The sequence below is a fragment of the Phaseolus vulgaris genome, chromosome 7, assembly GCF_051622355.1.
Source record: "Phaseolus vulgaris cultivar YP4 chromosome 7, ASM5162235v1, whole genome shotgun sequence".
NCBI lineage: Eukaryota > Viridiplantae > Streptophyta > Magnoliopsida > Fabales > Fabaceae > Phaseolus > Phaseolus vulgaris.
This window is the reverse complement of record NC_143504.1, coordinates 15,090,629-15,116,437: the sequence shown is the minus strand read 5'-3', so window position 1 is coordinate 15,116,437 and position 25,809 is coordinate 15,090,629. Positions and strand designations below refer to the sequence as shown.

Genomic DNA, 25,809 nt, shown 5'->3' with positions numbered 1-25,809 from the left:
GGGGCTCGTGTAGTCGCCAGTTACTAAGTTGGCGTGCTCCGATCTCCAGCACACCAGAACCGGCGGTCACCAAGTTTAAGATGAAGTCGCCAAATGTAAACCCAGGCGACCAAGTGATCAGAGATCGCCGAAGATGGAGATGGTGCAGATCATGAAGGCACCCGGCGAGACCACAGGGAAGGTGTGTATGAAGGCACCCTAGCTCGCCAATCCAGTAGAGATCGCACTCCAGGACAACTATGCACTGAGTAGTATCATGCATGAGTAACTTAGCCAAAGGAGAGTCAGAAGTAGCGCCCAAGTCAAGGAGGCTCCAGATGATGGCACGTGTACAGCTGGATGCGAGCCACGTGTCCAGATGTGTAACTGCCAGGAGAGAGAAAGTGTCCAGGTATATAAGGGTTTCCCAACGAACTTCTGAGGTACGCACGTTCAGATTGTCTTCTTTACGCTTGCGAGTTCTTGAGTATACTGAGAGAGAACTGGTTCACGGTTCCTTGAGAGTTCTTGAGTGTTACTCTTAGTATTTGGTGGTTCAGTCACTGACTTGAGCGTTGGAGTGCGATCGGCCGCAGCGGCGCCATTCTGTTCTTTTGCAGGTTCTTGAGGTGGATCGCGGTGAAGGACGGAGGTTGACGCGGCGCACACGTCGATCCAAGTTGGACGAGGCAAAGTTCCAGCGTTTTGGTCAACAGGCAGGATCAGTATCCTACCTAATTAGATTGTAATTTGGGAGAAACTCTCTATATATTTTCTATACATGGAGTGATGTAATATACACATAAGAGATTAAGAAACATCTCTTCTTCTTACCATTTTTTATCATTTTCTTATATGGTATCAGAGCACCGATCTTGGTGCCCTGACAGCCTCTCCATTTTTATCCCCTAAATAAAAAATCATGTTTGGCAAAGAAGGCACCAGTAACGAGTCCGATAGAAACCTCGTACAACGCTTCAGTGTCGAGTAAATTCAGCAATTGGCAAGGGCTATTTACTCGCTCAACAATAACGGTAAAAGTGACATGTATGTTAGCTCTGCAGGTCTGCTTGCCCATAACTCCTCTTCAAATTCTGCTTTTACGAAACCATGGATTTTGGATAGCGGAGCAACCCATCACATTGCATCTGATTCACAATTTTTCACACACACTTCATCATCAATTATTTCAAATGTTAATCTGCCCACAAGCTCAACTGCGCCCATCTCATCTACCGGCACAATTAAATTCAATGACAAAATCACTCTCAAATATGTTCTTTGTATTCCTTCTTTTAATTTAAATCTCATGTCCATTAGTAAGATAACCAGCTCACTAAATTGTTGTGTCGTTTTTACTCCACATGGTTGCGTTTTACAGGACTTGGCTACGGGAGGATGATTGGCTCGGTAAACAACACGCAGGCTTATACTACATGTCCCTTCTTTCAAACCAAGCCCACGCATCTCAAATATCGACCGATCCTGATTTATGGCACAAGCGCCTTGGACATCCTTCTCCGGCGTGTCTACAACTTGTATCTTCCTTACTACCTATCCCTATCAGTAAAAATCTCATTCTCATTCATAATCATTGTAGTATTTGTCCCAAAGCTAAAAAGACCAGGCTACCCTTTCCTTTAAGCACAATAAAATCTCATTCTCCATTTAATCTATTGCATTGTGACATTTGGGGTCCTCATAAAACCCCAACTCATTTTGGAAAACGTTTTTTTCTCACTATAGTCGATGACTATACTAGATGTACTTGGCTATTTCTTATGAATCACAAATCTGAAACTCAAGTCATTCATTACATTTGCACAAAATCAATTTCAGGCATCTATTAAAACCATCCGCGTTGACAACGGACTGGAATTTATTTCAATGTATGATTTTTTTCTCAAAAAAGTATTGAATGTCAACGCACTTGCGTTTACACTCCTCAACAAAATGGAGTAGTTGAACGCAAACATAGACATGTTTTCCTCCTATTTCAATCCAATTTACCATTAGAATTTTGGGGAGAATGCGTTTTAACTGTCACATATATCATTAATCGCAACCTTTACTAAAAAAATAAATCACTTTTTGAGCTACTATATAATCAACCACCTTCACTTTCTCACCTTTGGTTGCCTCTGTTACGCAACTGTTGTTTCACCTAAGCAAAAATTTGATCTGCGCGCCCGATAATGCATCTTCATTGGTTATCCTCACAGTCAAAAAGCATACAAATTATTTGATATAGATGCAGGCACTTTTTTTACGAGTCGGGATGTCATCTTCTATGAAAGTGTTTTTCCATTTTGCCAACAGTCACAAACACAATCCTCACCTCCATTACAAGGTATTTTGCTCACTATTGACATTGACTTGCCCACTCCTATCCAACATATCAACCTTCTTCTTTTATTCATCACAATGCACCTGAACCTCCATCAAACCAACCTTCTTCTCCTACTCGTCACAATACACCTGAACCTCCATCAAACCAACTCTCTTCTCCTACTCGTCACAATGCACCTGAACCTCCATCAAACCAACCTTCTTCTCCTACTCATCATAATACACCTGAACCTCCAGTAGACCAACCTTCTTCTCCCATGTCAAGAAGTTTAGCACCCATTACCAAACCTTCTCCAATTGACCTTCTTGTTCGACGATCCAGTCGCACATCAACCCAACCTTCCTGGCTTCAAGACTACGTAACGGGATCCCAAGCCAATCATTCGACCACTGCCCAAGACCGACGAATGGAACCAGGTATCCTATGCATCATTTTCTTTCTAATTCACGATTTTCTTCTACACATAGTGCATATCTTGCTAACATCACAGCCACCAGATAACCTCACACTTATGCTCAAACTATCCTTGATCCAAATTGGCAAAAAGCAATGGACGAAGAGCTTTCCGCCTTGCAGCTAAATCAAACGTGGACCTTGACACAGTTACCCGCTGGGCAGAAACCCATCGGATGCAAATGGGTCTATAAAATAAAGTACAACTCAGATGGTAGCGTCGACAGATATAAGGCGCGCAAAGGGGATTCAGATTGAAGGTGTCGACTATTCTGAAACTTTTTCACCAACAGCAAAATTAACAACTTTGAGGTGTCTCCTCACCATTGCAGCAACCAGAAATTGGTTTATTCACCAACTAGATGTGCAAAATGTCTTCTTACATGGCACATTGCATGAAATTATTTACATGGACTTGCCACCCGGGCATCATCGATAGGGGAGAACATTGTATGTCGACTCAACAAATCCCTTTATGGTCTCAAACAAGCATCTCGAACATGGTTTTCAACATTTTCTCATGTGATTAAATCTGTAGGATTTCAACAGTCCAAGATAGATTACTCTCTATTCAAAAGACAGAATAACTCATCATTTATTGTTCTTTTGATTTATGTGGATAATATTCTTTTGACAGGAAATGATTTGACAGGAAATGATTTGACAGAAATTCAGCGTGTTAAAGATTGCTTATTACAACAATTTCGCATTAAAGATCTTGGAGACCTAAAATATTTTCTAGGGATTGAATTTTCCCGTTCCAAAGCTGGTATTTACATGTCCCAATGAAAATATGCGCTTGATATTTTGCAGGATACGAGACTCACAGGTGCTCGTCCAGACAAATTTCAATGGAACAATACCTAAAACTCACACTAGACGATGGAGAGTTATTAAAGGATCCAGTCAAATACAGGTGACTCGTGGACGACTGATATACCTCATGGTTACTCGGCCTGACATAACATTTTCGGTTCGGACCCTAAGTCAATATATACAGGATCCACGGAAACCTCATTGGGATGCCGCAATTTGAGTCCTAAAGTACATCAAAGGATCACCAAGACAAGGATTGCTATTGCCATCCGAAAACAATCTGACATTGACAGCTTATTACGACTAAGACTGGAGAGGTTGTCAGACAACTAGGAGATTAGTATCTGGATATTGCATTTTTCTTGGTTACTCTATTATCTCATGGAAGTCAAAAAAACCGACAAACGTATCAAGATCATTAGCGGAAGCAGAATATCGCGCAATGGCCAATACTTGTTTGGAGATAGTTTGGTTGCGATATCGATTTAAAGGTGTCATGTAACTTGTCAGCTCAACTGTGACAATCAAGCGGCATTACATGCAAACCCAGTATTTCATGAACGCACAAAACACATTGAGATAGACTGTCACATTGTGCAAGAAAAATTACAAGCTGGGATAATCAGTCCTTCATATGTATCGACACAGTATCAGCTCGCAGATATTTTTACGAAGGCATTGGGCAAGTAACAATTTTTGACGCTACAAGTTGGGGGTTCTTTCTTCACCTACCAACTTGAGGGGAGTATTAAGGAAATAATAATTATCAAATTATATGCAATATTTGACGATATTGTACTCAATTATATGCAATTAATTTAATAATTATAGAATCTCATGATTAGTATCCTTATCTAATTAGATTGTAATTTGGGGAGAAAAACTCCCTATATATTTCCTATACATGAAGTGATGTAATATATACATAAGAAAATAAGAAACATCTCTTCTTCTTGTCATTTTTTATCATTTTATCGTGAAAGTGATTACCAGTAACATGATAAGAAAAAACCTCTTCTTTTTTTTCATTGTTGACTATGAGTATTGATTAAAAACAATAACAATGGAATGTTTAGGTGTCAATGCTACACAACATAACACTGAAATTATATATACAATACACACATGTTTCTCAACATAACACTGAAATTATATATACAATACACACATGTTTCTCCATTTCTGAAATATTTTCTTTAACAAGGTATTTCTTACAAGTTTGACTAACCCCTCAGGCACTGCCCGCGACCAGGGGTGGCCTCCCCAACAATTAGCTTGTGCAAGATTTGAACTTTGATTCTCTTCATAAAAGAATGGCCTACCTAGCACCATACCCAAATTTGAAACAGGGAGGATCGTGTCAATAGGAGGAAGAAAGAGAGGCATTGAAAAGGAAGATTAATCATGAGAGAACATGAAAGTATGAAGACTATTACAGAAAGATGTTCCTGTGTTCCCGTGCCAATCATCACATTCTGCTCTCTTATACAAGAACCAGACTGGAATGAAAAATGAAATTGTACCACACAAGCAACAGAAATTAAGAACTCGCCAAAATTAAAGATTTTTTTATAAAATTATAAAAGCACAAATACCTTTGAGTTGGTAGGCAGTCAGAAGAATTGCTTTCCTTTGCCGACATGAGCTACTACCTCTACACCAAATTAATTACAAGGTTAAATCAATTATCAAATCAACAATACAGTATTCTACTCTACTAAACTCTAGTAATGAGTTCAGTCAGCTTACGTAATTTTTTCATCTAGATACTTCTAGAATATTTGCCAGTGATTTAAGGAGGCGCAGTAAACTATAGCCTTGAAGTCAGAGGAGAAATTCTAGCATGCACTTGTCTATATTTTATACACTACATACACGTACCAGTGCAGATAAATGTAGGAAATAAGCTCTTAAACATTGAAGATAAATTGCCGTGGTACAAACAGAAGTTGTTAACCGAATTCTTAATTTTATGGATTTAAACAGCATGCACTAGATATTTCTGAAAGTCTTGTATGCATAGATGGACAGGTCAGCACAGACATTTCCGTACACAATATGGTAAAGAATTTATTTAATAAATGACAAATAGATTGAGGAATTTATGCATTAAATTGATAGTATGTGTCATATGTCAGAATAATCTTTACATCAATTTCTCAAGTTTGCAAAAGTATGACATTAAAAGAGAACTCATGTACGTATGATATGACTACGACAAGAAGAGTAAAAGAAAGTGATATGAGATGTCATCACCACCAAGTCTAGAACTACCAGCCTATTGTTCATGATTAAAAATTAGAATAATCCCCTGAACGTACATCTAAATATTGCTTTTATTATGCAGCTTATTGCAATATTATCCCTTGAGCCATATTATGCACCTCCTTATGCCGACAGGCCTCCTAGCTTTCACTTTGATTTTCTTTCCCTATACTCCTTGTTTTAACTTTCTCCAAGACTTTTTAGCAATCATGGTAAGCCAAACGGTTCATTCCGCAAACCTACAACTTTCAACGTTAAGATAAACAGTTAACACCAGGCTGCCTTTAGAAAAGCTTATATTATCACAAAAGATGGTTTTCAAAATCAAGGATTGTGGGGCATTAGCTTAAGCCAAAACAACAATAAACACACACACAGAAATAGAGAGTGGATTGATGTAAAGGAAGGCCACTCATACCTCACTTTTCTTTGACCATGACAACCAAAGCAGTGACATGGACAGCCACTTCCCCCATGGTGGGCCTCACCATTTTGTCAGAAACAAACACTCCAGTAGATTTGCCGGATTATCTATAAGTGCTTCTGCGGCAACAAAGATTCCTTCTCATGTTCTTCCGAGGTTGACCCACGTCGCGACCAAGTCCGGTTTGCCACCCACCCTACTGCTTCAAGCAATGCCACCTCTGAAGCAAAAAAAAAGTAACATTTAAATTTTGGGGGCCTGCTACTTTTTGTGTCATTTTGTAGTTATCTTCAACATGAAAACTTTATCTAACCAGAACATATAGTGGCATATGTAAACCATATATTTATGAGACCTATTTCCCTAATGACGTAAATATTATGAACGTCAACAGTTTTCTTGACAGATGTGGTCTTCGGAGCACTTTTTATAAAAGAATTTCTTAATTAACCAGTGTTCTTTTCTTTTTTTATCTTTCAAATAGAGAATAGATAGATGTAGTTATGATTGAACATTACTATGATTATTCCTATAGATATGGAGTATCTTTAGTCTTTTAGATTTATCTGTAGCTATGTTTTTCTTTTCAGGAGTTCAAAAGAAATTAGAAGGGGATGGTTGGTATTGTGAGCTTGTTGGAAACAGAAGAATCCTATACTTGAATCAACTTTAGAAAGTGAGGCCAAAAACTGGCCTGGAATAGGTTTCCACTTCACAATTGCGAAACAATCCCGTGTATCAACAGTCTTCTAAGAAAGAGGGAGACCAAGTAATAACAAATACTGTTCAGAAATTCTTGCACTTGAAAGTTGGAAATTTCTTGAAAATGGATCTTAATATCTTCAAAGACAAGTGATTTACTGAATACTAAATGTTTATCTGATGATAAGAACGTGAGAATTGTCATAGAACAAAATATAAATAATTGCTTATATATGATGCCCTTCTTTGTGAAGCAAAACTTTTGAAGTATCTCCAATTAGCTAGTGCGTCAATGTTGAAGTAGTTCTGAACTTGAGAAACACGAATAAACTCTTTTTTGGTACAGAACCTATGTGTACTCAATCTCCTATATCGAGCAGTTTTGTGAAAACAGTTGGACCTTTTGGTCAACTGAACTCGGAAACTAAACTGAACAGTATCGCCTTTGGATGTGATAGAGGTCACAGGTGGTCAAACTGTAAGATATTTCATCTTGTTCTACTCAAACAATTGATCATGACAAGCAGAATCTACACAATGCATGGTGTTATGTCATATCAAGACATGAAGCATCAATTAGATGCATATACAAAAGTCATTGACTATTGTAGGATGCCTTTTCCACTTTTAAGTTTAAGTAAAAAGCTCCTTCCACAGAACTATGGTCTTTTAAGACAAAAAGAGGAAATTGCTCCAGCCACAATATTTCCTACTGTCGTTCTTTATGTTTTTTTTTATATTGACCATTAATTCAGTTTGCTTTAAATTTCTAAATATCTTGCTTCAGTGCTTGTTTGGTATCAACATCATATCAGTTTCAACAGCTAAACACGAGCCACAGAAATTTAACGATAATAATCAGTCCTAAAAGATGCTGAGACTGTGGGTCAATATTTAAATTGATACCATAGCCATTTACAAAGCTTGCAGCCTAGCACTTGGATCTACCCAAAGTGAAACAACAGAGCAAATTGTGGAATAGGACTAATACATGTCTTGGTGAATATTTCTGGCAATTAGTACTTCACTTTTCACGGACGAGGTAGAAACTAAGTTTGAATGTAATGAAGCTTAGTTTTTTACGTTATTATAAAGTATAAATTAATTTGAGAATGTGATTCAAAACAATTCCCATTACAAATGATTCAAGCAGACGCTTCTAGCCCACTTCCTGAGTTGTAGTTATGCTAATAAATGAGCAATTGTTCCTCCTTTAAAAGCCTAAGAAACCCAAGTAAAAGATGGAAAAAATACTGATGATTCATTGGAATCAAAGACGACATAACAGTCAGGTCTCTTCCAATATCCGTTTCTGTTTATCTCACAAGTCACGAAATATTTCACTTGGAATAAGGGAATAGTAGAACAGCTCTGGAAAAAAAATCTGGTAAATCCTAAAGTTGCAGAATTCTACAGAGTTGAAAAGAGGCACATTACATTAAGGGTGCATTGGCAAAGACGTCAGCCAGCATGCCATCATCACTACCTTCCATAGCAAGCAGTTCTGCCTCCTTCTCTTCCTCATTGGAAAAATCTTGTCTTTCAAGCTTGGCATGAGCTGCAATATATATCATTTTCTGAGCTCTTTCCAAGGAAATTCTCGAGTGCTTCTGAGCAGATATCTTCCTGATGAAAGAATAATTATTCTTAAATCCACATGAGGTTGCATGCAGAAAAATGAGCCTCACTGCAAGCTTCCGTAGGGATTTAAATTCGCTGAGGCAAGTTTCCCAAACAAGTCTACTGCTAAGTGGATTTGCTATCTTCATCTTCCCTGTAATGGGGTCTTGTTGTTTCATCTGCACAGCCTGTGCATAAAGAGGGTCAAGCCCTTCTGATCTCCACTTCATGAGCTCCATCAACACAACATGAGCTTCTTCTCGCGAAGCCAGCCTCGTCAATAACTTATCAACATCTTTCTCTTGTTCACGAGTTAAGTAGTTGAACGGAGGAAGGTACTTTCCACTTGCATCTTTAACCAAGTAAAGAGGATCAAGTATAAATGCAGCTGACCATGCAGGGTGATAATTCTTCCTGAATCGATTTTCAAGTATTTCCTCCACAGGTTCTACCACAACACTGTACTTAACACACCACTCCTTCACCTTGGTTCTAACCTCCTCCCAGAGAGGCAAACACCGACCAACCAACGGCCTCTCAGCCTCAATGTCCTGAACCACTCCTCTGATGAGCTTGACCAGCGAATAAACCGCCTCCAGTTCATTCCAGAACCCCTCACTCTGAAGAATCCCGGCAATCTCTCTGGCCAGTGGGTCCTCCATACACGCCACCTTAAACGCGTCCTCCATCACCACCATTTGGATAACGGCAGCACATCTCAGGAGGTCCTCCAGCATTGGAAACACAGATGTGAAGTCCTTCAACACGTTACATTTGGGAGAGGGAACCCGAACCAGCCCGGCACACTCCAGCTCCTGAATCCGGTACCTGAGAAAACTACCCCTAACCTGAGACTCAGTGTTGATAAAATTAGCAACCTTGAGAGAATTCTCAGTGACTACCCTGAAAAGTTGGAGGTTGTTGCTAAAATCCTTGATCAAACCCGTGAACCCTTGAACCTGACAAGCAACATTCACCATCCAATGGTTTTGAACTTCCAAGTTCCTCAACGCCTTGCCCTTAAACCTGTCTGCAACAATCCCAACACACCTCTGCACATCATTTTCACAAACGCCCTTCACCACCTCCCACAATATCTCCTCAGCATACTTAGACGACACCACCCCCCCACCAAGCACCACCTTGTGGAACACGCTAGTCCCATTGGGAAGGTTCACTATAAACTTCGCCACACAATCCTCGCCCTTCCAACCATCACACCCAACTTGAAAAAACAGTGCGTCTCTGATTCTAGCTTCGGACTCAGCCTTGGCCACCCCGAACCTATCCTCGAGCCTAGAACCATATATCTCGCGTCTCAACAGAGTCACCGGCAAACCCAGCTGGGTGAGAAAGGACTGAAACTTGGGGTGTTCAAGAGAAGAGAGAGGCACAGAGCCACAAGACTCATAGAACCAATCTGCTAATAACTCAACAGCGGAGTTAACCTGGTCCTGGGTTAACTCAGGAGGAGGAACATGCGACAAATTCCTAGGACTCTTGAGCTTCTTCACACTGTCTTCGAAAATAGCGAGAGCACACAAATCATCTTTCCCACCGGACAACACCAAATGCTGAACGGAATGGTCTTGATTCGGAGAGGTTGAGGAGGAGGTTCTCTTTCTGCCGTTGTTGGAGTGGGAGTGCACGGTGGAAATAGGAGACGGCGAAGGCAACGAGGAGTGGTTGAAATTGGGACACGTGCGACGCTTGAGATGCTCGGAAGCGGTTCGAGAAGGGTTGGAGGCGGAGAAGAGAGAGTCGCAGAGGGAGCACTTGAGCTTCACCGCGTTGCCGACGAGAGTGGGCTCGAGGTGGGCCCAGTACCAGGCGCCTTTGCCTTTGATCGCGCGCGTGCGCACTGTCAGAAGGCCCTCGTAGCGCTTCCTCACCGCCCTCACGGCAGCGTCGGGGTCGGGATCGGTGGAGGTGGAAGTCATTGTGGAAGCGATGGTGGAAGCCATCGGTATTTACTGGGCCCGCCACCGGTGTTGTATCGGGAGTTGCATGTTGCTGCAAGGTGTTTGAGGAATTGTTTGAATGAAAACGAACAGGAGATAGATTGGTTGGTTTTAGTATATATAGAGTTGGTGTTTGGAGTGTTGGGTGCATGGCATGAAATGGAATGTGGGATGGAGAGATGAGAAAGAAAAAGGGAGCATGGGTCCATGCTATACTACGTGTTCTCTTTGTGTTGGGTTTGGTGGAGCGTGTAAGGAACGAGTCACGAGTCAACCCATTTTTTGTATTTCTTTTACCAACAAACATACATGTCCCCATGCATGCCCTTCACTTCTCTTCTTTCTTTCTTTCTCCTCTGCAGTTACAGTTAGGTGAAACCAACACCCCACTCATCATCATAATTTACTTTCAATATCCAAATACACCCTATAAATATTCTTCTTTTTCACTTCTTTTATTTTTCTGCACAATTCAAAGTTTTAAGTTAATCTTTTTACAAAAATAACAAGATGCTGGGAGGGATTTTGGATAAGAAACACCTTCATAGGTTAATATTGCCCAAAATAGTACATTATTAATTTATTAAAATTATGTAATTACATTTATTTCAAAAATAATCATTTATAGAAATGTATGTACTGAAATCCTGATCCATTACAAAAATTTAAAATTCTCACAACTAGCAACCTTCGACACCTTTCATAAACAAATGTGTATGTAATATTAATGTACATGCAATATTTTGGGTAGAACTTACCTTACTGTAATATTATAAGTATAGTTGGTATTATTTTTTTCATTAAATTTTGAATTTTATTTTAGTGATTTTTATTTTAATAATTGTTATTTTATTGAATACATGGTATATTAAGATAAAACTAAATATTATTAAAAGACAATATTAATAACTTGAGAGTAATTTTTCTCCTATATTTTTCTGTGTCGTTTCTTTGTTTTAAAGCGGAAGGTCATTCTGGTAACGAGTTTGTGTAAAAAAAATGGTTAATGCACTGCTCAAATTAATAACTTGTCTTTTTTTTTTTCTTTCAAAATTTTATTCAGTGTGGATAATTTGATATGATGAGATGATGATGGTCCTCTTCTCTCCATTTTTAAAAGACAATTAGAAGCTAATTAATTGGAGAGAGACAAATTTAGAAGAAGACAATTTGAGTTGATCCATCTTCAAATGAATTGTTGATTCATGAAGTTATTAATGATTCATGTTTCTTATACTATGTCTTAATTAGCTTTTGATTATGTATGGACTCTTTAATTAGTCTCGCTCATGAAACAATAGCAACAAGTTAAAGGGAAAAAATATAACCACTCTTGTTCAAAAGTCATCTTCATAACAAGTTATTTTTTTCTTTGTACGTGAGTAGTTTTAATTTAATCTATATTAACAACTATATTTTTTTTTTCATTCTTGAAATTGGAGTGAATGCATTGCTACACGTATGTTAATGAGGAAGATGACGACAAAAGACGGAATGCACTGACACACTGTATCTAGAACATGACATAGAAACATAAAGGTTACATAATGTCAGTATTCGGTTTTTTTAATGAAAAGGAATGTAATTTTGTACCTTAATTATTGATAGAGTTTTAAAAAATTGTCGAAATCACTAATCAGATTTAAATTAATATTAAGGTTGTATCAAGGTAAGATGATTTTAGTTGAAATTTAATTATACTAAAATTTTAACATTAACACACTTTTTATAATATTTTAAAATTTAATCAATTTTAATAATTAACCTACAAAATTATTTTACTTTAAAGAAAATTCAAAAAAAATAAAAATGATGAGAAAGTAGAAGATATAACACAACAACTATGTTAGCATATATAAATTAATTTATTGATAAATAATAAGATTTGTCTTTTGTTCCAGCACTTACATTATAAATATAGTTATTAGTTTCATTTTTATTTTTCTCTATCATTTTTGTTATTGTTTTATTACTACAATATCCTTATTATTAAATATGAATAATAAAGGAATAATATAAAATTAAAATAAATGGGTGAAATTTTTTCTCAATTTTAAAGAAAATGGTTGATTTAATCTGCATATCCATACTTTTCTTAGTTAACTTCAAATCGTCTAGAAAATCTAACATTTCGATTGTTATAGATAAAAGAGCATGAGAGACATAGAAGGCAAGGAAGGAGAAATGTTGTTTGGAAGAATATAAACTAAAAAAAAAATTAAGGTGATTAAAAAAGTGTTTTCATACAAAAACGAACAAAAGATCATCTTAGAAAGTTAATTAATGTTGCAATGAGGCTCGAACACCCTTTTTAAATGACATGTAAATGTTGGACACACATATCGAACACTGATACTCATAAAATATATATCGGTAAAGTGTCTAATTCAAAAAATATTTATTGAATTTCTAACAATTCTAACACGATTCTAACATAATTTAAAAAAAAATAGATTAATTTTCTAAAAATTCAAACTTGTTCTATAAATTTTTATTATGATTATAAAAATAAGGAACAAATCCTTTTGAACCAACAATAAAAAACATCTTTTACTTAAAAAAAACTGAAGCATACTTGTGCACATAAATTTTTATTGTAAATTTATATAATTTATAATTTAATAATATAATTATATTAGAGATTATACATATCTTCATGTTTGTGTCGTATAAGTGTTTGTGTCTATGCTAGATAAGTCGTAACTATGTTGTCAAAAACAACATAATAACATATTGATAATATCAAACCATTATGACATTTTTTTTACATTTTGATTTTACAATAATAATAACAATACTTTTTTTTAAAAAACTTGTGATAATTTTTTTATATATAAAATTTCATATTAGATATCATTGTCATTAATAAAAAAATATTATTAAAAAAATATAAAGAATTAGATCAAAATTTATACATATAAAAAAAATTATAAACCTAACCAATCTTAACATAGGAGAATTATATCTATCAAAAAGAAAAATCCCAAATAAAAACTAAATTAACACCTGCATAAAACTTATTTTTCATCAACTTTCTCATTTAAGTTTTTCAACTGAACAATTTTTATTTCCAATCATTCATCACCTCTTTCTCTTCCTCTTTTTTCCTTTTCTCTACCAAACAAAAACTAATAGTTTAATTAGCTTATGAATTAATTTTAAATCAATCACCCCATATTATGCCTCTGTCTCATGAAATTGTGAAAAAAAAAATGGTTACAACACATTTGGATGACATAATTTGACCTAAAGTAGCACATGTGGTTGTTAACAATAGGCTTTACAAGTATTATAAGTTGTAATGTCTTATTCGGCTTTATAAAGAGAAGAAAAAGAAGGGTAAGGACGGTATTTTATGTTAAATAATGGCTCAATTTGCGTTCATTATGTAGAGATGTATTCAGATAATGAAGCAACCCAAGATAATTGAGTGCTTTTTATTTCATGTTTTTTTTCCTCCTTCACTATATTTGCTTTCCATTTTTTTTTTATCTCTTTCGCACCAATTATTAATTACTTAATGTTGAGTAAAACTTAAGCAAGTCCACTTATGCGTCTTGCAATCATAGCTGTAAAATAATAATTTAATTGCAATGTTCTCACCTGTAAAAAAATAAAATATTAACTTATAATAATTATTTGAAATATATATCTAATATTATTTTTACAATGACAGAATGTCGGAAACTTTTTGAGATACCATGTATTAAAACTCGACAAAAAAATAATTAATAAATTTTAATTCATAATAAAATATTGATTAGAAAAGTTTGATAAAATAGATAAGACTCATATTTTTGTAAAAAAGGATAAATTGCATATTTTGTTATTGATTTTTTTTTTCATTTTTAACATTTAATATCAAGTTTCAATTTGATGAATTTTACTCTTTTAACATTTTTAAATTAAAATTTGTTTTTCTATTCGTCTGTTAAATGATTAACTTTGTAATGACGTGGTACAAGTGAAGATTACAATGTTATTTATCATTAAATAATCGATTAAATATTTCATGCATGTTTATCATTAAATAAACATGTGAAAGATTACAATGTAATTTATCATTAAATGATTTTTAAGAAAGTAAATACTCGATTAAATATTTCATGCATGTTTTTTTCAATTTCAATATGAAATGTATTTCTATTCTCACCTGTTTCATGATTGTACAAACCTTTAACGGTATGTAAAATGGTACAATTGAAAATATTAAAAATATTAGTTATAAAATTCATTAAATAAAAGCTTAGATATTAATATATTGGGTTTGAAGATGGGGTTGAAGCGCAAATGGGGTTCCTCCTTCACTATATTTGCTTTCAGGGATGGGGTTGAAGCACGTCAAGTTAATTAGTTGTTTGTTTTTACTGAATTGAGGTGATCGTGAGAATGAGTGAGCGGGTGTGATGCATATTCATTTCTCCTCTCATATAGAAGGATTAACGATGATTACACGTAGGACTAATGCTATTTTACATCCATATCCTCTCTAACACTACCCACTATATGAGGAGGAGCAAGCTGAAAGGCACAAGGTAAAATCATTTTGCTTAAAGTGTATAGAGCATGAAAATCGATTTTCTGTGACATTTTTTTTTTCAAGAAATCATTAAAACTTATATATTAAATAGTGATATATAAGATTGTTGTAAATCTACTTGTACTCACATGTACTCGATTATTTTACAATTATATCTAATTAGGTAATAAAAATTCTATGAACATGTATTCACAATTACTTATTTTGATTAATGTTTTGTTTGGATTTGAAAGTGGATATGAGATATTGGATTTGAGATGATTTGAAGGATAGTGAAGAAAATGAAGTTGTTTGGATTAAGATAAATAGAATGAGAAGTGTAAGAAAGTTTTATGAGTGATGTAATATGCATGATTGAAATAGTATTTCTTTAATTGATAAAAATACAAGATTATAAATTTGTCATTGTTTATAAAAATTATTGAAAATTTAATTTTATTTATTTATTTGTAGATTATAGTTGTTTATAATTGAAAGATTACCTCCACGATAATAACTAACTTCTTTAGAAAAAATAAAAATTATGTGAAATGATGGAAACATATTTATGATTTGCAAAAGAAGAAATTATTTGGATAAAGAATTTGAGTTTGAGTTAGGAATAGGGTTAAGATTAAGATTTAGGCTAGAATTAGGGAAAAAATTAGGGTTAGAGTTAAGATTTGATGTATGGTTAAGGTTAAAATTAAAATTAAAATTAGGATTAGGATTTAGAGTATGGTTAAAATTAAAATTAAGATTAGGATTAGGATCAAAGTTAAAATTAGGGTTAAGATTAGAATTTGGGTAGAATTAAAATTAGGTTTAGAGTTAGAATTACGGTTAGAGATTGAAGTTAAAATTTAAATATTATTATTATTTTATTATATTATTATACAAATTTATTTTTATAATAAATAGTTATATTTATTTTTGTTATACTATAATTATATTATTATTATTTATTTTTATTAATAATATTATTAAATTTTTTATCATACAAAATTTATTTGATATTTAATATTTTTATTTTTTATTATATTATATTATATATATAAATTATTTACAAGGTTAACCTATAATCAATTATATTTTATATATAAATATATAATAATAACAATAAGTGAATTTATGTATTTTAAAATTAATTAAATATTTTTAAGATAAAAGATTATATAATTAATTATATAAAATGGTTAATTAATTATGAGTGAAAATAAAGTGTATGATTGATGATATGAGACGTATAATTGATTTTCAATGAAAAATTTTACACAATCAATTATATTATTACTAAAAAAATATACCGATTATGTGTCAAAATATATATAACAGATCATCATCGATTATGAACTAAAAAAATAAAATAATCAATTAGCTTCCACCCATAATTGATTATTCACTAAAAGAATATATGATTTAATGTGTGGTGAATGCATGACTATTGTTATATGTAGGATATTTTTTGCACAAACTCAAGGTCAAGACAGTAAAATTATTCTTGCCAATGCCAAGTTGGCTTTCTCATCTTTTCTTCACACTTCAACAAGACACCCATTTGTAACCATTTATAATTGTCTCCCTCACATTTTTACAGTAATCATCACTGAATGCAAACAAAGATAACACTCTGCGTGAAGAGTCCATAACCGAAAATAAATATAGCTTAAAAGTATAAAGAAATAATTCAACTTTGATAAAAACCCCTAACTATTCATTTCTCAGGAACTATATTCAAAGTTCTATCAGCAAACATCACATCCTTAAGTATTTAATGATACAACTTATTTTAAAATTATCAATATACATTATTATTCATTTTTATTCTTTGCCCAAAAAAAAAACAATATACATTATTAAATCCTATTACTAATAATCAAACTCATTAGGTAATTTAATCTATTAAGATGTAAAAAAGTATTTTCTTAGTTAATTCTATATATTTAAAAATAAACCACGATTTTTTAAGTAGATAAGCATTAAACATAAAAATCGAATCACAACATATAATAAATAATATATATATTATACACACACACCAAGTTCAATGTGTAATACATGATTGGTTAATTTAAACTAAAAGGAAGTTAGCAAAACACTATAAGAGATTATGAAAGATTTCTCTTCTTCCAAGTTTTATGTGAGATTTCATAATAAGAGATTATGAAAGACTTAGGAAAGATTTCTCTTCTTCCAAGTTTTACTTATTATTTTAATAAAATTCTCCTTGTTATCTACTCGTTCTTACTAGTCATGTGTTTATTTTTCTAAAGTAACACTTTTCTTTTTTTAAAGATCTATTTATATCATTCAATTTTCAAAACACTATAACTCATTTTTGTGTAAATTTGCTAAATGGAAAATTTTAAACTAACTTTAAAAAAATAAAACTAACTATTTGGATATAACAAAACTTTAAAGTTTTTTAAAAAAAACTTAAATTAGTTATCAAAATATAATGATTTAAAAAATTAGTTAGATGTTCAATAAATATGTGATTAAATCCAAAGTAAAATAGATTAATTTATTATTCTATAAATGACAAACCCATGTCTTATATCCTGAAAATTTACATCAGATTACATATTACCTTTTGTTTTTATTTAATGCAAATGTTAATCTCTTCTTGTAATTGGGTTTTGATTATATGTTCTGTTCTTTGGAAACAAAAACTATAGTATCTGTTATTAGTGTTATATTAGTGGAGTTATGATATTTTACCAGAAATTTGATTCTAATAAAATTAACTTTGCCTTCTTCAGAAAAAAAAATATTGAAAAAATGTTAACATGTCTGCCAGTTTACCAATGAACAAGAAAATTAAGAAAACTGCTTAACCAGATTAAAGATTTGAATTCAAAATTTTGAAAATGCAGCGACTCTATTTATGTAATTAGATATTTAATGATATATAAAACAGTTAATTGATTGGTTTCAAAACTATTTTATAAACTTAAGTATTTAAACTAAGAAAAATTAATTAGATTCGTAATCATGCATGTAGTTACTTTAATGGAGTATTTAGATTTAGTTTTGTCAGCTTGTCGAGAGTTCCATCAAAGACTCAATTAAAGTTATTTTTTAATTAATTTGATTATATATAATTTGAATAATCAAAATTATTTGAGTATTTCCAATAGTTTCACATAATTTTAAAAATCGAAATTAAAAACATTTTAAATATATCTTCTTTTCTTAATTTTAAAAAAATAAAATTCTGACAAAATTTTAAATTTAAAAAAAAAATATTAAATATAATAATTCAACACCGTTCTGATTAGAACAAATAACAGATTTCACATACAAATTATCGTTCTTGAAGCATTTAGCAACTAAGTGATAAAAAAATATATTTGAAAGGAAATTTTAAACTTTTTTGGAGGATGATAAAGATTAATGAAGAGGCATGATGGTTGATGGGATAAAAAAGGTAAGATAGCCCTCCCATATGTATTATATGTGGCTATGATTAATTATCATTATTGTTGTAAATGATTACACAATACATATTACCACATGTGTATCTTTTTAAATATTGGCCTTATATTTGTTATCAACAACAAAGGTACATCTAATAATTCAAGCACTCAATCAATACTCCCTCTTTCCTTGTTTGGTCCGGAGATTTGGCTTTGCAAAAGTCTAATAATTATAATAACTTTATTTCTACGATAACTTCCCAACATTTCATGCCATGAGAAAATTCTAGATCAATCAAATAAAAATACCGTTTCTAATTAATCACTTTTAAGGCTCCATGTTAATTGACTCTCTTTTCAATAACCTCACAATATGAAGATTCACGAAGCACCAATCCATTTTAAGACATTTTGTTTGTGAAAATTGAAATGATTAGTGTGATCTAGGTTTTAGATTATGTTGATAATGATATGTTTGCTGTGGGGTGTGTATTTTGTGTTTTTACTAACTAATTATTTTTAAGAATTTTGTTTGAATATTCCATTTTATTTTGATGGGAATTAAGTGTATAAATATCTACTTGTGGCTACTTAATTATAAACTTTTATTAATTAGTTCTTATTTTCATTTCGATTAAGGATTAAAAACATGACAATTAACGGTTTGTATGCTTAAATTTATCTCATTAAATTTACCTTTTTTTAATTAAAAGTTTACTATTTGTCACTACTACAACGCATGGCATTATTACCGTTAGTTGTGTTTACAACAATCACAACGCTAATAATAATAATAATTATTATTATTATTATGAAGTATTGTGAATAAACAACATATTTTTATTTTCTAAAAAGAGAAATTTAAATTAGTTAATCATTTTAAACAATTTATTATTGTGAATATTTAAAATCTACGCATGTTGTCTTTTAAAGTGTAAAAAGTGTTTGTTGTCCTTTTAAAGAGTCCTATCTAAATAAAAGGAAGCGGAGATATGGAGGGTGGTAGTGGTGAAAAAATAGGATAAAGAAAAGGAAAATAAGAATATTTTTTTTTCTTGTATGTTTATTGTGCTGGAAAAAAAATGTAGCTTGTTTTTCTTAATAAAAGTGATGTTATGTAAGACGTGACATCACATAAAAAAACAAACAAACATATAGATTAAATCAAACTCATAAAAAAAAAACTCTGAAAAATAATCTAAACGACTACATTAAAAACAATTTTTTAACTCCTTACTGGAACCAAAATATTATACAAGGTTTCGTTGAATTGACCATAAAACTAATCATTAGTTAAAAAAATTAGGTAAATTTAAAATTCAAGTTGTTCATTAAGCTTAATGTGTTTATCATTGACAAACTTTTGTATTTTCCCAAATTTTCATTTATGGTTAATGTGTATATATTAATTTAATATTTATTCCTTAGAGTAAGAACACTCCTTCATGTAAAGTTTCAGCATCTAAAATATGAAGTTAGATAGTTTAATAATTATCTAATAGTGACGGTACGATCATTCCAATTGCAATACTATATAAATTTTATTTGTTTATTTATTTATATCACTAAATGTAAAATCTCTAATAAATTTCTTTATTCGCATACATTTTTCATGGATATAATAGCATATTCTTGTAGAACAATAGAAATATCTCCATATTAACTTTTACATTTGGTTTGCATACGCAGGATTATTGTTTATAAAGATGAAAAAAAAGTATTTGAATGGATGGTGATTTTTTTTTTCAATTGCTTTACAGAGAAGATTATGAAAAGTTGGGGTAAAATGCAAAAGTGTTGAAAAAGAAGTGAAAAATCACCTAACTCGTAAGAGAGAGAAGAAAGAAGAAAAAAAAAGCAGCAAATACATCCATGATTCCCATGGTTGATTATGAGTTTTTTTTATTTAATTTTTTTATAAAAAATTTGATGTTAAGTATTATTATGTAACTTGACATTTTAGCTAGGTTGATATCTTAAATAACAACAATCATCTGCGGTCACATGAAAAAATATTATTAAAAAAAAATACAAAAAAAATATGAGGGACTAAACTCATAAGTTAACAAAAACGATATATAGGTAGAGTATACCTATTCATAAAGAATTTTAATAATAGACTAGATGGAAGCCTATTATACCAATGAAATGATTCTCAATGAATAAATTCTAAATCAGCCAATTTATCAGCACACGCATCCCTTTTACGAAAAATATGAGAAACTATAAACCTGATTTTCCCACAGTAATTAAGACAAATATTCCATAGATTACGAAGCATCCACGGAATATTAGTCCTAGCAGTAAATGCAGCAAAAACCAAGGCAAAATCACATTCAAGTCATACATTAGTAAGCCTCATCTTTTGAGTTTCCTCCATAACATGAATAACGCCATAAAACTCAATAGCCATAACAGTATGAATTTCAAGAAATGCAGAGAAAGCACCAATAAACTCCCCAAATACTTCCACGAAAAATACCTCCACAAGTAGCAAGACCAGGATACTCCTAGCAACCCCATCAATGTTAATTTTAACCCATCCTGGTGAAGGGAACTCCCATCTAATAGGAAGAGGACGAAGAACTTTAACAGTACGAGTATTAATACCAAAAAACTTAATTACGTTGAAATCCGACATATCATTCTTCATTGAAGCTTTAAACGAATTTCTCACTAGACACGTTAAATTTTTAATTACTGAAATAGCTATAGAAACATCAATCTTATCCTGAAATCTAAAATAATTCATCATACGACATATCATCCAAATAGAAAAAGTTATCACATCAACATTATCAATTTAACCAAAGGACTACCATCACTCTTAATAAAAGAAAGAAGATCATCCTTATTAGAGAAATGAGAAGTAAGAAAAATCTGTTGAACACAACTCCAAATATGCAAAATATTAGAATATTCAAAAAATAAATGCTGAATAGATTCCTCGTGCTTTTCACAAAGCGTACGCATAGAACATATATGCAAACCTTTATTCTGAATATGTTAATCTATAGGAAGTCATCCATGAAATTTTTTTCCAAAGTACTAAAGTTTTGGAAGACGGAATATATGAAGACCAAATGAATTTACCCCAACTACAGGAAACTCTTGGTTCCAGGAAAAAAGTCCTAGCCGATTTAATAGTGAAACAACTAGACTCATCTAGAATCTAATTAGGAATATATTGTTCCCCCCTAACCATGATATGATTAAAAAAAATGAGGCCTCTGTTGTAAAGAAAAGGGAATATTCCAATCACAACCAGTCCAAAACTAAGAGACTGTATCTGAAATGCTAGCACCATCAGATAACCTGCAATATTTGCTAAAGAAGTAGTAAAACATCATTTATCATTTCTGAAATTAATAAAAATACCTGTAAATAAAATTATTAAATAATGATTAAATTAATACGAGTATTTTTTTTTTCATTTCATTATTAAATAAAATTAGAAATAATGATGAAATTATTATTATCTTTATTTTTCACCCAATTCAAACAATTTTATTTTATTATTATTTTCTTTCTTTTCTTCACTTTCTCAACTTCTATTCTCTTATTGTATCTAAAAGCTGTAATTATAAAATTAATGAACAAATTTAGCACTCATCTTAAGAATTGAAGTGTGATTCGCACATTAAGTAAAATTAAGCAAGACCATGTAAACAAAAGTTTAAACCATTTAATAGGCTACTAAATTATTACCTAAAAGACTTCCTAAATTAGTTAGAATCAAGCAAGAAAAATAAACTTATGAAGTGTGTACTCTGATTGCGATATCTACACGCTCACCCTTTTCAATTTTTGAAAATAATCTACATAAATTGTATAGAAAGAGAATTAAATATTCATACGATCATAGTTCATATCATACTTGCAATGGTGAACTAATAAAATTAAACATCATTTACACACATGATATATGAGACAAACATATATGTATATTGTTGATTATTAATTTAGATTTTATTAGCCTTAAATATTGATTATTAATTTAAATTTTATTATCCTTAAATTATTTACCGTTCGTATTGCAATAATGGTCAGTTTACAAGTAGTTAGTATTCCTATTTTATAACATCCAATACTTGTAATTTTATTATATATATTATTGAAGTAAATCAAAATGAATGTATCAGTTCAACAATTTTGCAATTTTGTGCAATTACGTGTTTTTACAACCTTTTGTCTTTCGTTATTTCCTTCAATTAGTTTCTACAACTGGTATCAGACCCAGTCTGTTATCATGAACTCTACCCAATTATCAGTCCCTATCCTTGATGGAAAAAATTACAATAAGTGGTGTGTACAGATGAGAGTTTTGTTTGATTAGGGATGTCGTTGAGAGTGGAATGCTGATAATGCAACTGAGGCGCAACGAGTAGCGCATCGGGACCAAAAGAAGAAGGACAAGAAGGCTTTGTATCTCATCCATCAAGGGATGAATGACGAGACGTTTGAACAGATAAAATGAGCAACAATTGCAAGCGAGGCTTGAACCATTTTGTCAACCAATTATAAAGGTGATGACAAGATTAAGAGGGTGCGTCTTCAAACCCTAAGACGCCAATATGAACTGTTGTAGATGGAAACTACAGAGACTATTGATGTCTATATAAATAAAGTTCTTGCCTTGACAAATCATTTGAAGAGCAATGGTGAAACACATTCGAAGCAGAGAAAGGTGGAGAAGATTTTGAGGTCTTTAACTCCTAGATTTGAACATGTTGTTGCCGCAATTGAAAAGGCTAATGACATTTCAACAATGACAATAAGGTTATTGTTCGGTTCCCTACGAGCGCATGAGCAGCGGATGAATGACAATAAGATTGAAAAACCAATTGAACAGGCTTTACAAGCACAAGCCTCAATTGGTAGCTCCTATCATAAATATGGTAGTTCACGAGGCAAAGGACGGGGACGTGGTGGTAGCTATTCCAACAAAGGTCGTGATGACCAGAATCATGGAGGCACTGAGCAAAACAACACTGGTTTCAATCACAATCCAAGTTCAAATAACTCTTGGCGCGGAGGATGTGGTCACGGAGGACGAGGAGGCATGTATAATAAATCAAATATGGGCGATTTCAAGTGCTTGAATGAAATAGTGAATAATGAATTGTGGTTGTGGCATTTACGCTTTAGGCACTTAAATTTTCAAAGTTTGGAAAATCTCTCCAAACGAAATTTAGTGAATGGTTTACCCCATATTCATCAATCTGATCAATTGTGTGAGACTTGCATTTTTGAAAGAATAACAGGATACCATTTGTTAAGGAGCCTTGGCGTGCAAAATTTCCTTTGGAGCTTGTTCATACAGATGTTTGTGCCCGGATGAACATATCATCAATTGGAGGTAATAAGTATTTTTAACCTTTATTGAAGATTTTTCTAGGAAAACCAGGATTTATCTATTGAAAAGCAAGGATGAGGTATTCCACTGCTTTAAAATATTTATAGCATTTGTTGAAAGACAGAGTGACAGACTAATTAAGATGGTGCGTAGTGATGGAGGGAGTGAGTACAAGTCTAATGAGTTCAAGAGGCATTGTGAAGAACTTGGGTTGCAACATAACATAACCTGTCCCTACACACCTCAACACAACGGAGTTGCCGAGAGAAAGAATAGAACAATCATGGACATGGCGAGGAGCATGCTTAAAGCGAAAGGTATGCCAAATTATTTTTGGGCTGAGGCCGTAACATGTGCGGTATATTTGATAAACAGATCACCCACTCGGAGTGTTCCTAATACAACTCCAATTGAGGCATGGAGCGGATTCAAACCCAATGTGCAACACTTGAAGGTATTTGGGTCAATTACTTATGCTCATGTTCCCAAGGTAGCAAGATCAAAGTTGGATGATAAGGCAAAGAAGACCATTTTCATTGGATATAAGCATGGGGGATACAAACTGTATAATCCAATGACAAATTGTTCCAACCTCAACTCGTTGGACAGCATCGCTAGGGTCAATCACCGCATCCGAGGTATTGTCCGCTTTGGAGGTCGGTGCTCCATCACAGTTTTGTCCTTAAAAGGCGCCTCGAAGGGAGAAGGGAGGAGGGAGTATATAAACTGCCCTTGGCCTCGATTCTTGAGCGATGTGGGACTGTATTGGCATACGGGAACAAGCCCCCCAGTCGAGGTCTAAAAGGAGTGGATCCCCCTAGTTGAGGGGCGAAGGAGCCTCTTCGGCCCCACGGTGGGCGCCATTGTTCCGACCTCAAGTCGTTGGACAACATCGCTAGGGTTAATCACCGCATCCGAGGTATTGTTATCAGTCGTGATGTTACATTTGCCGAAGATAAGGAATGACAATGGAATGCAACAACTGAAATGGATTCAAAAAAACAATATATTTACGTTTTGAACGATGATGTGGAAGATGGAGTCACTCTTGAAGCACCTGCAGTTCAACCTGAAGTTGTAATTCAACCTGAAGTTGTAGCTCCAATTTCAACTATGATGGAGTGACCAAGAAGGCAACAACGACAACCTGTACACCTTCAAGATTGCGAAGTAAATCTTGATGATGAAGTTGATGACAATGGAGATTTGGTTCACTTTGCTTTTCTTGCAGATTTAGAACCCGTGAGACTTGCAGATGCCATTCAACACCCCAAATGGCAAGAGGCTATGAATGAAGAATTGATGGCGATTGAGAAAAACAATACATGGCAGCTCACTAATCTTCCAAAAGGACACAAAGCAATTGATGTGAAGTGGGTGTAACAGATTAAAGTGAAAACAAATGGTGAGATTGATAGATACAAGGCAAGGTTGGTGGCAAAGGGATTCGGGCAAAGAGAAGGCTATGATTACGAAGAAATATTTTCTTTTGTAGCTCGAATGGAAACATTGAGATTAATCATTGCTTTAACTGCACAAAGGCAATGGAAAATTCACCAAATGGACGTCAAGTCTGCATTTCTAAACGGCCCACTTGATGAAGAGGCTTATGTAAAGCAGCCGTTGGGTTTCATACAATCTGGCAAAGAGGAAAAGTTGTACAAACTAACTAAGGCTTTATATGGTCTTAAACAGGCACCAAGATCTTGGAACAAAAGGATTAATTCATTTCTTCATGCCATTGGATTCAAAAAATGTGCATCAGATCATGGTCTTTATGTAAAGACTAATGATTATGGAGATTTGCTAATTTTATGTCTTTATGTTGATGACGTGATTTTTACAGGAAGTAATCTCAAAATGATTGGTGACTTCAAGCATATCATGATGAAGGAATTTGAGATTTCTGATCTCGGTCTTATGTCCTACTTTTTGGGCATTGAAG

The 25,809-nt window shown here is 33.1% G+C and overlaps 1 protein-coding gene across 6 annotated transcripts; it reads right to left on the bottom strand.

Moving 5' to 3' along the window:
• Positions 1–4,599: 4,599 nt before the first annotated feature.
• Positions 4,600–10,970, bottom strand: LOC137828581 (uncharacterized). Of its 6 annotated transcripts, none has more exons than XR_016523498.1 (6): positions 8,427–10,714; positions 6,282–6,507; positions 5,920–6,108; positions 5,194–5,252; positions 5,035–5,097; positions 4,600–4,920 (listed from the first exon to the last, which is right to left on the bottom strand). XR_016523498.1 is itself a non-coding variant. In XM_090305329.1 (1 exon), the coding sequence occupies exon 1, from the start codon at positions 10,571–10,573 to the stop codon at positions 8,423–8,425; it is 2,151 nt and encodes a 716-aa protein (XP_090161455.1). In that variant the 5' UTR covers positions 10,574–10,737; the 3' UTR covers positions 8,091–8,422. The 6 variants fall into 6 exon arrangements, 1 of the variants encoding a protein (XP_090161455.1); XR_016523500.1 differs by having other exon boundaries at positions 4,600–4,916; XR_016523499.1 differs by having other exon boundaries at positions 5,920–6,102.
• Between the last annotated feature and the right edge of the window lie 14,839 nt (positions 10,971–25,809).

Bases quoted from the DNA above. Each gene is read 5' to 3' on its own strand.
- LOC137828581 (XM_090305329.1), bottom strand. From the start codon at position 10,573: ATGGCTTCCACCATCGCTTCCACAATGACTTCCACCTCCACCGATCCC.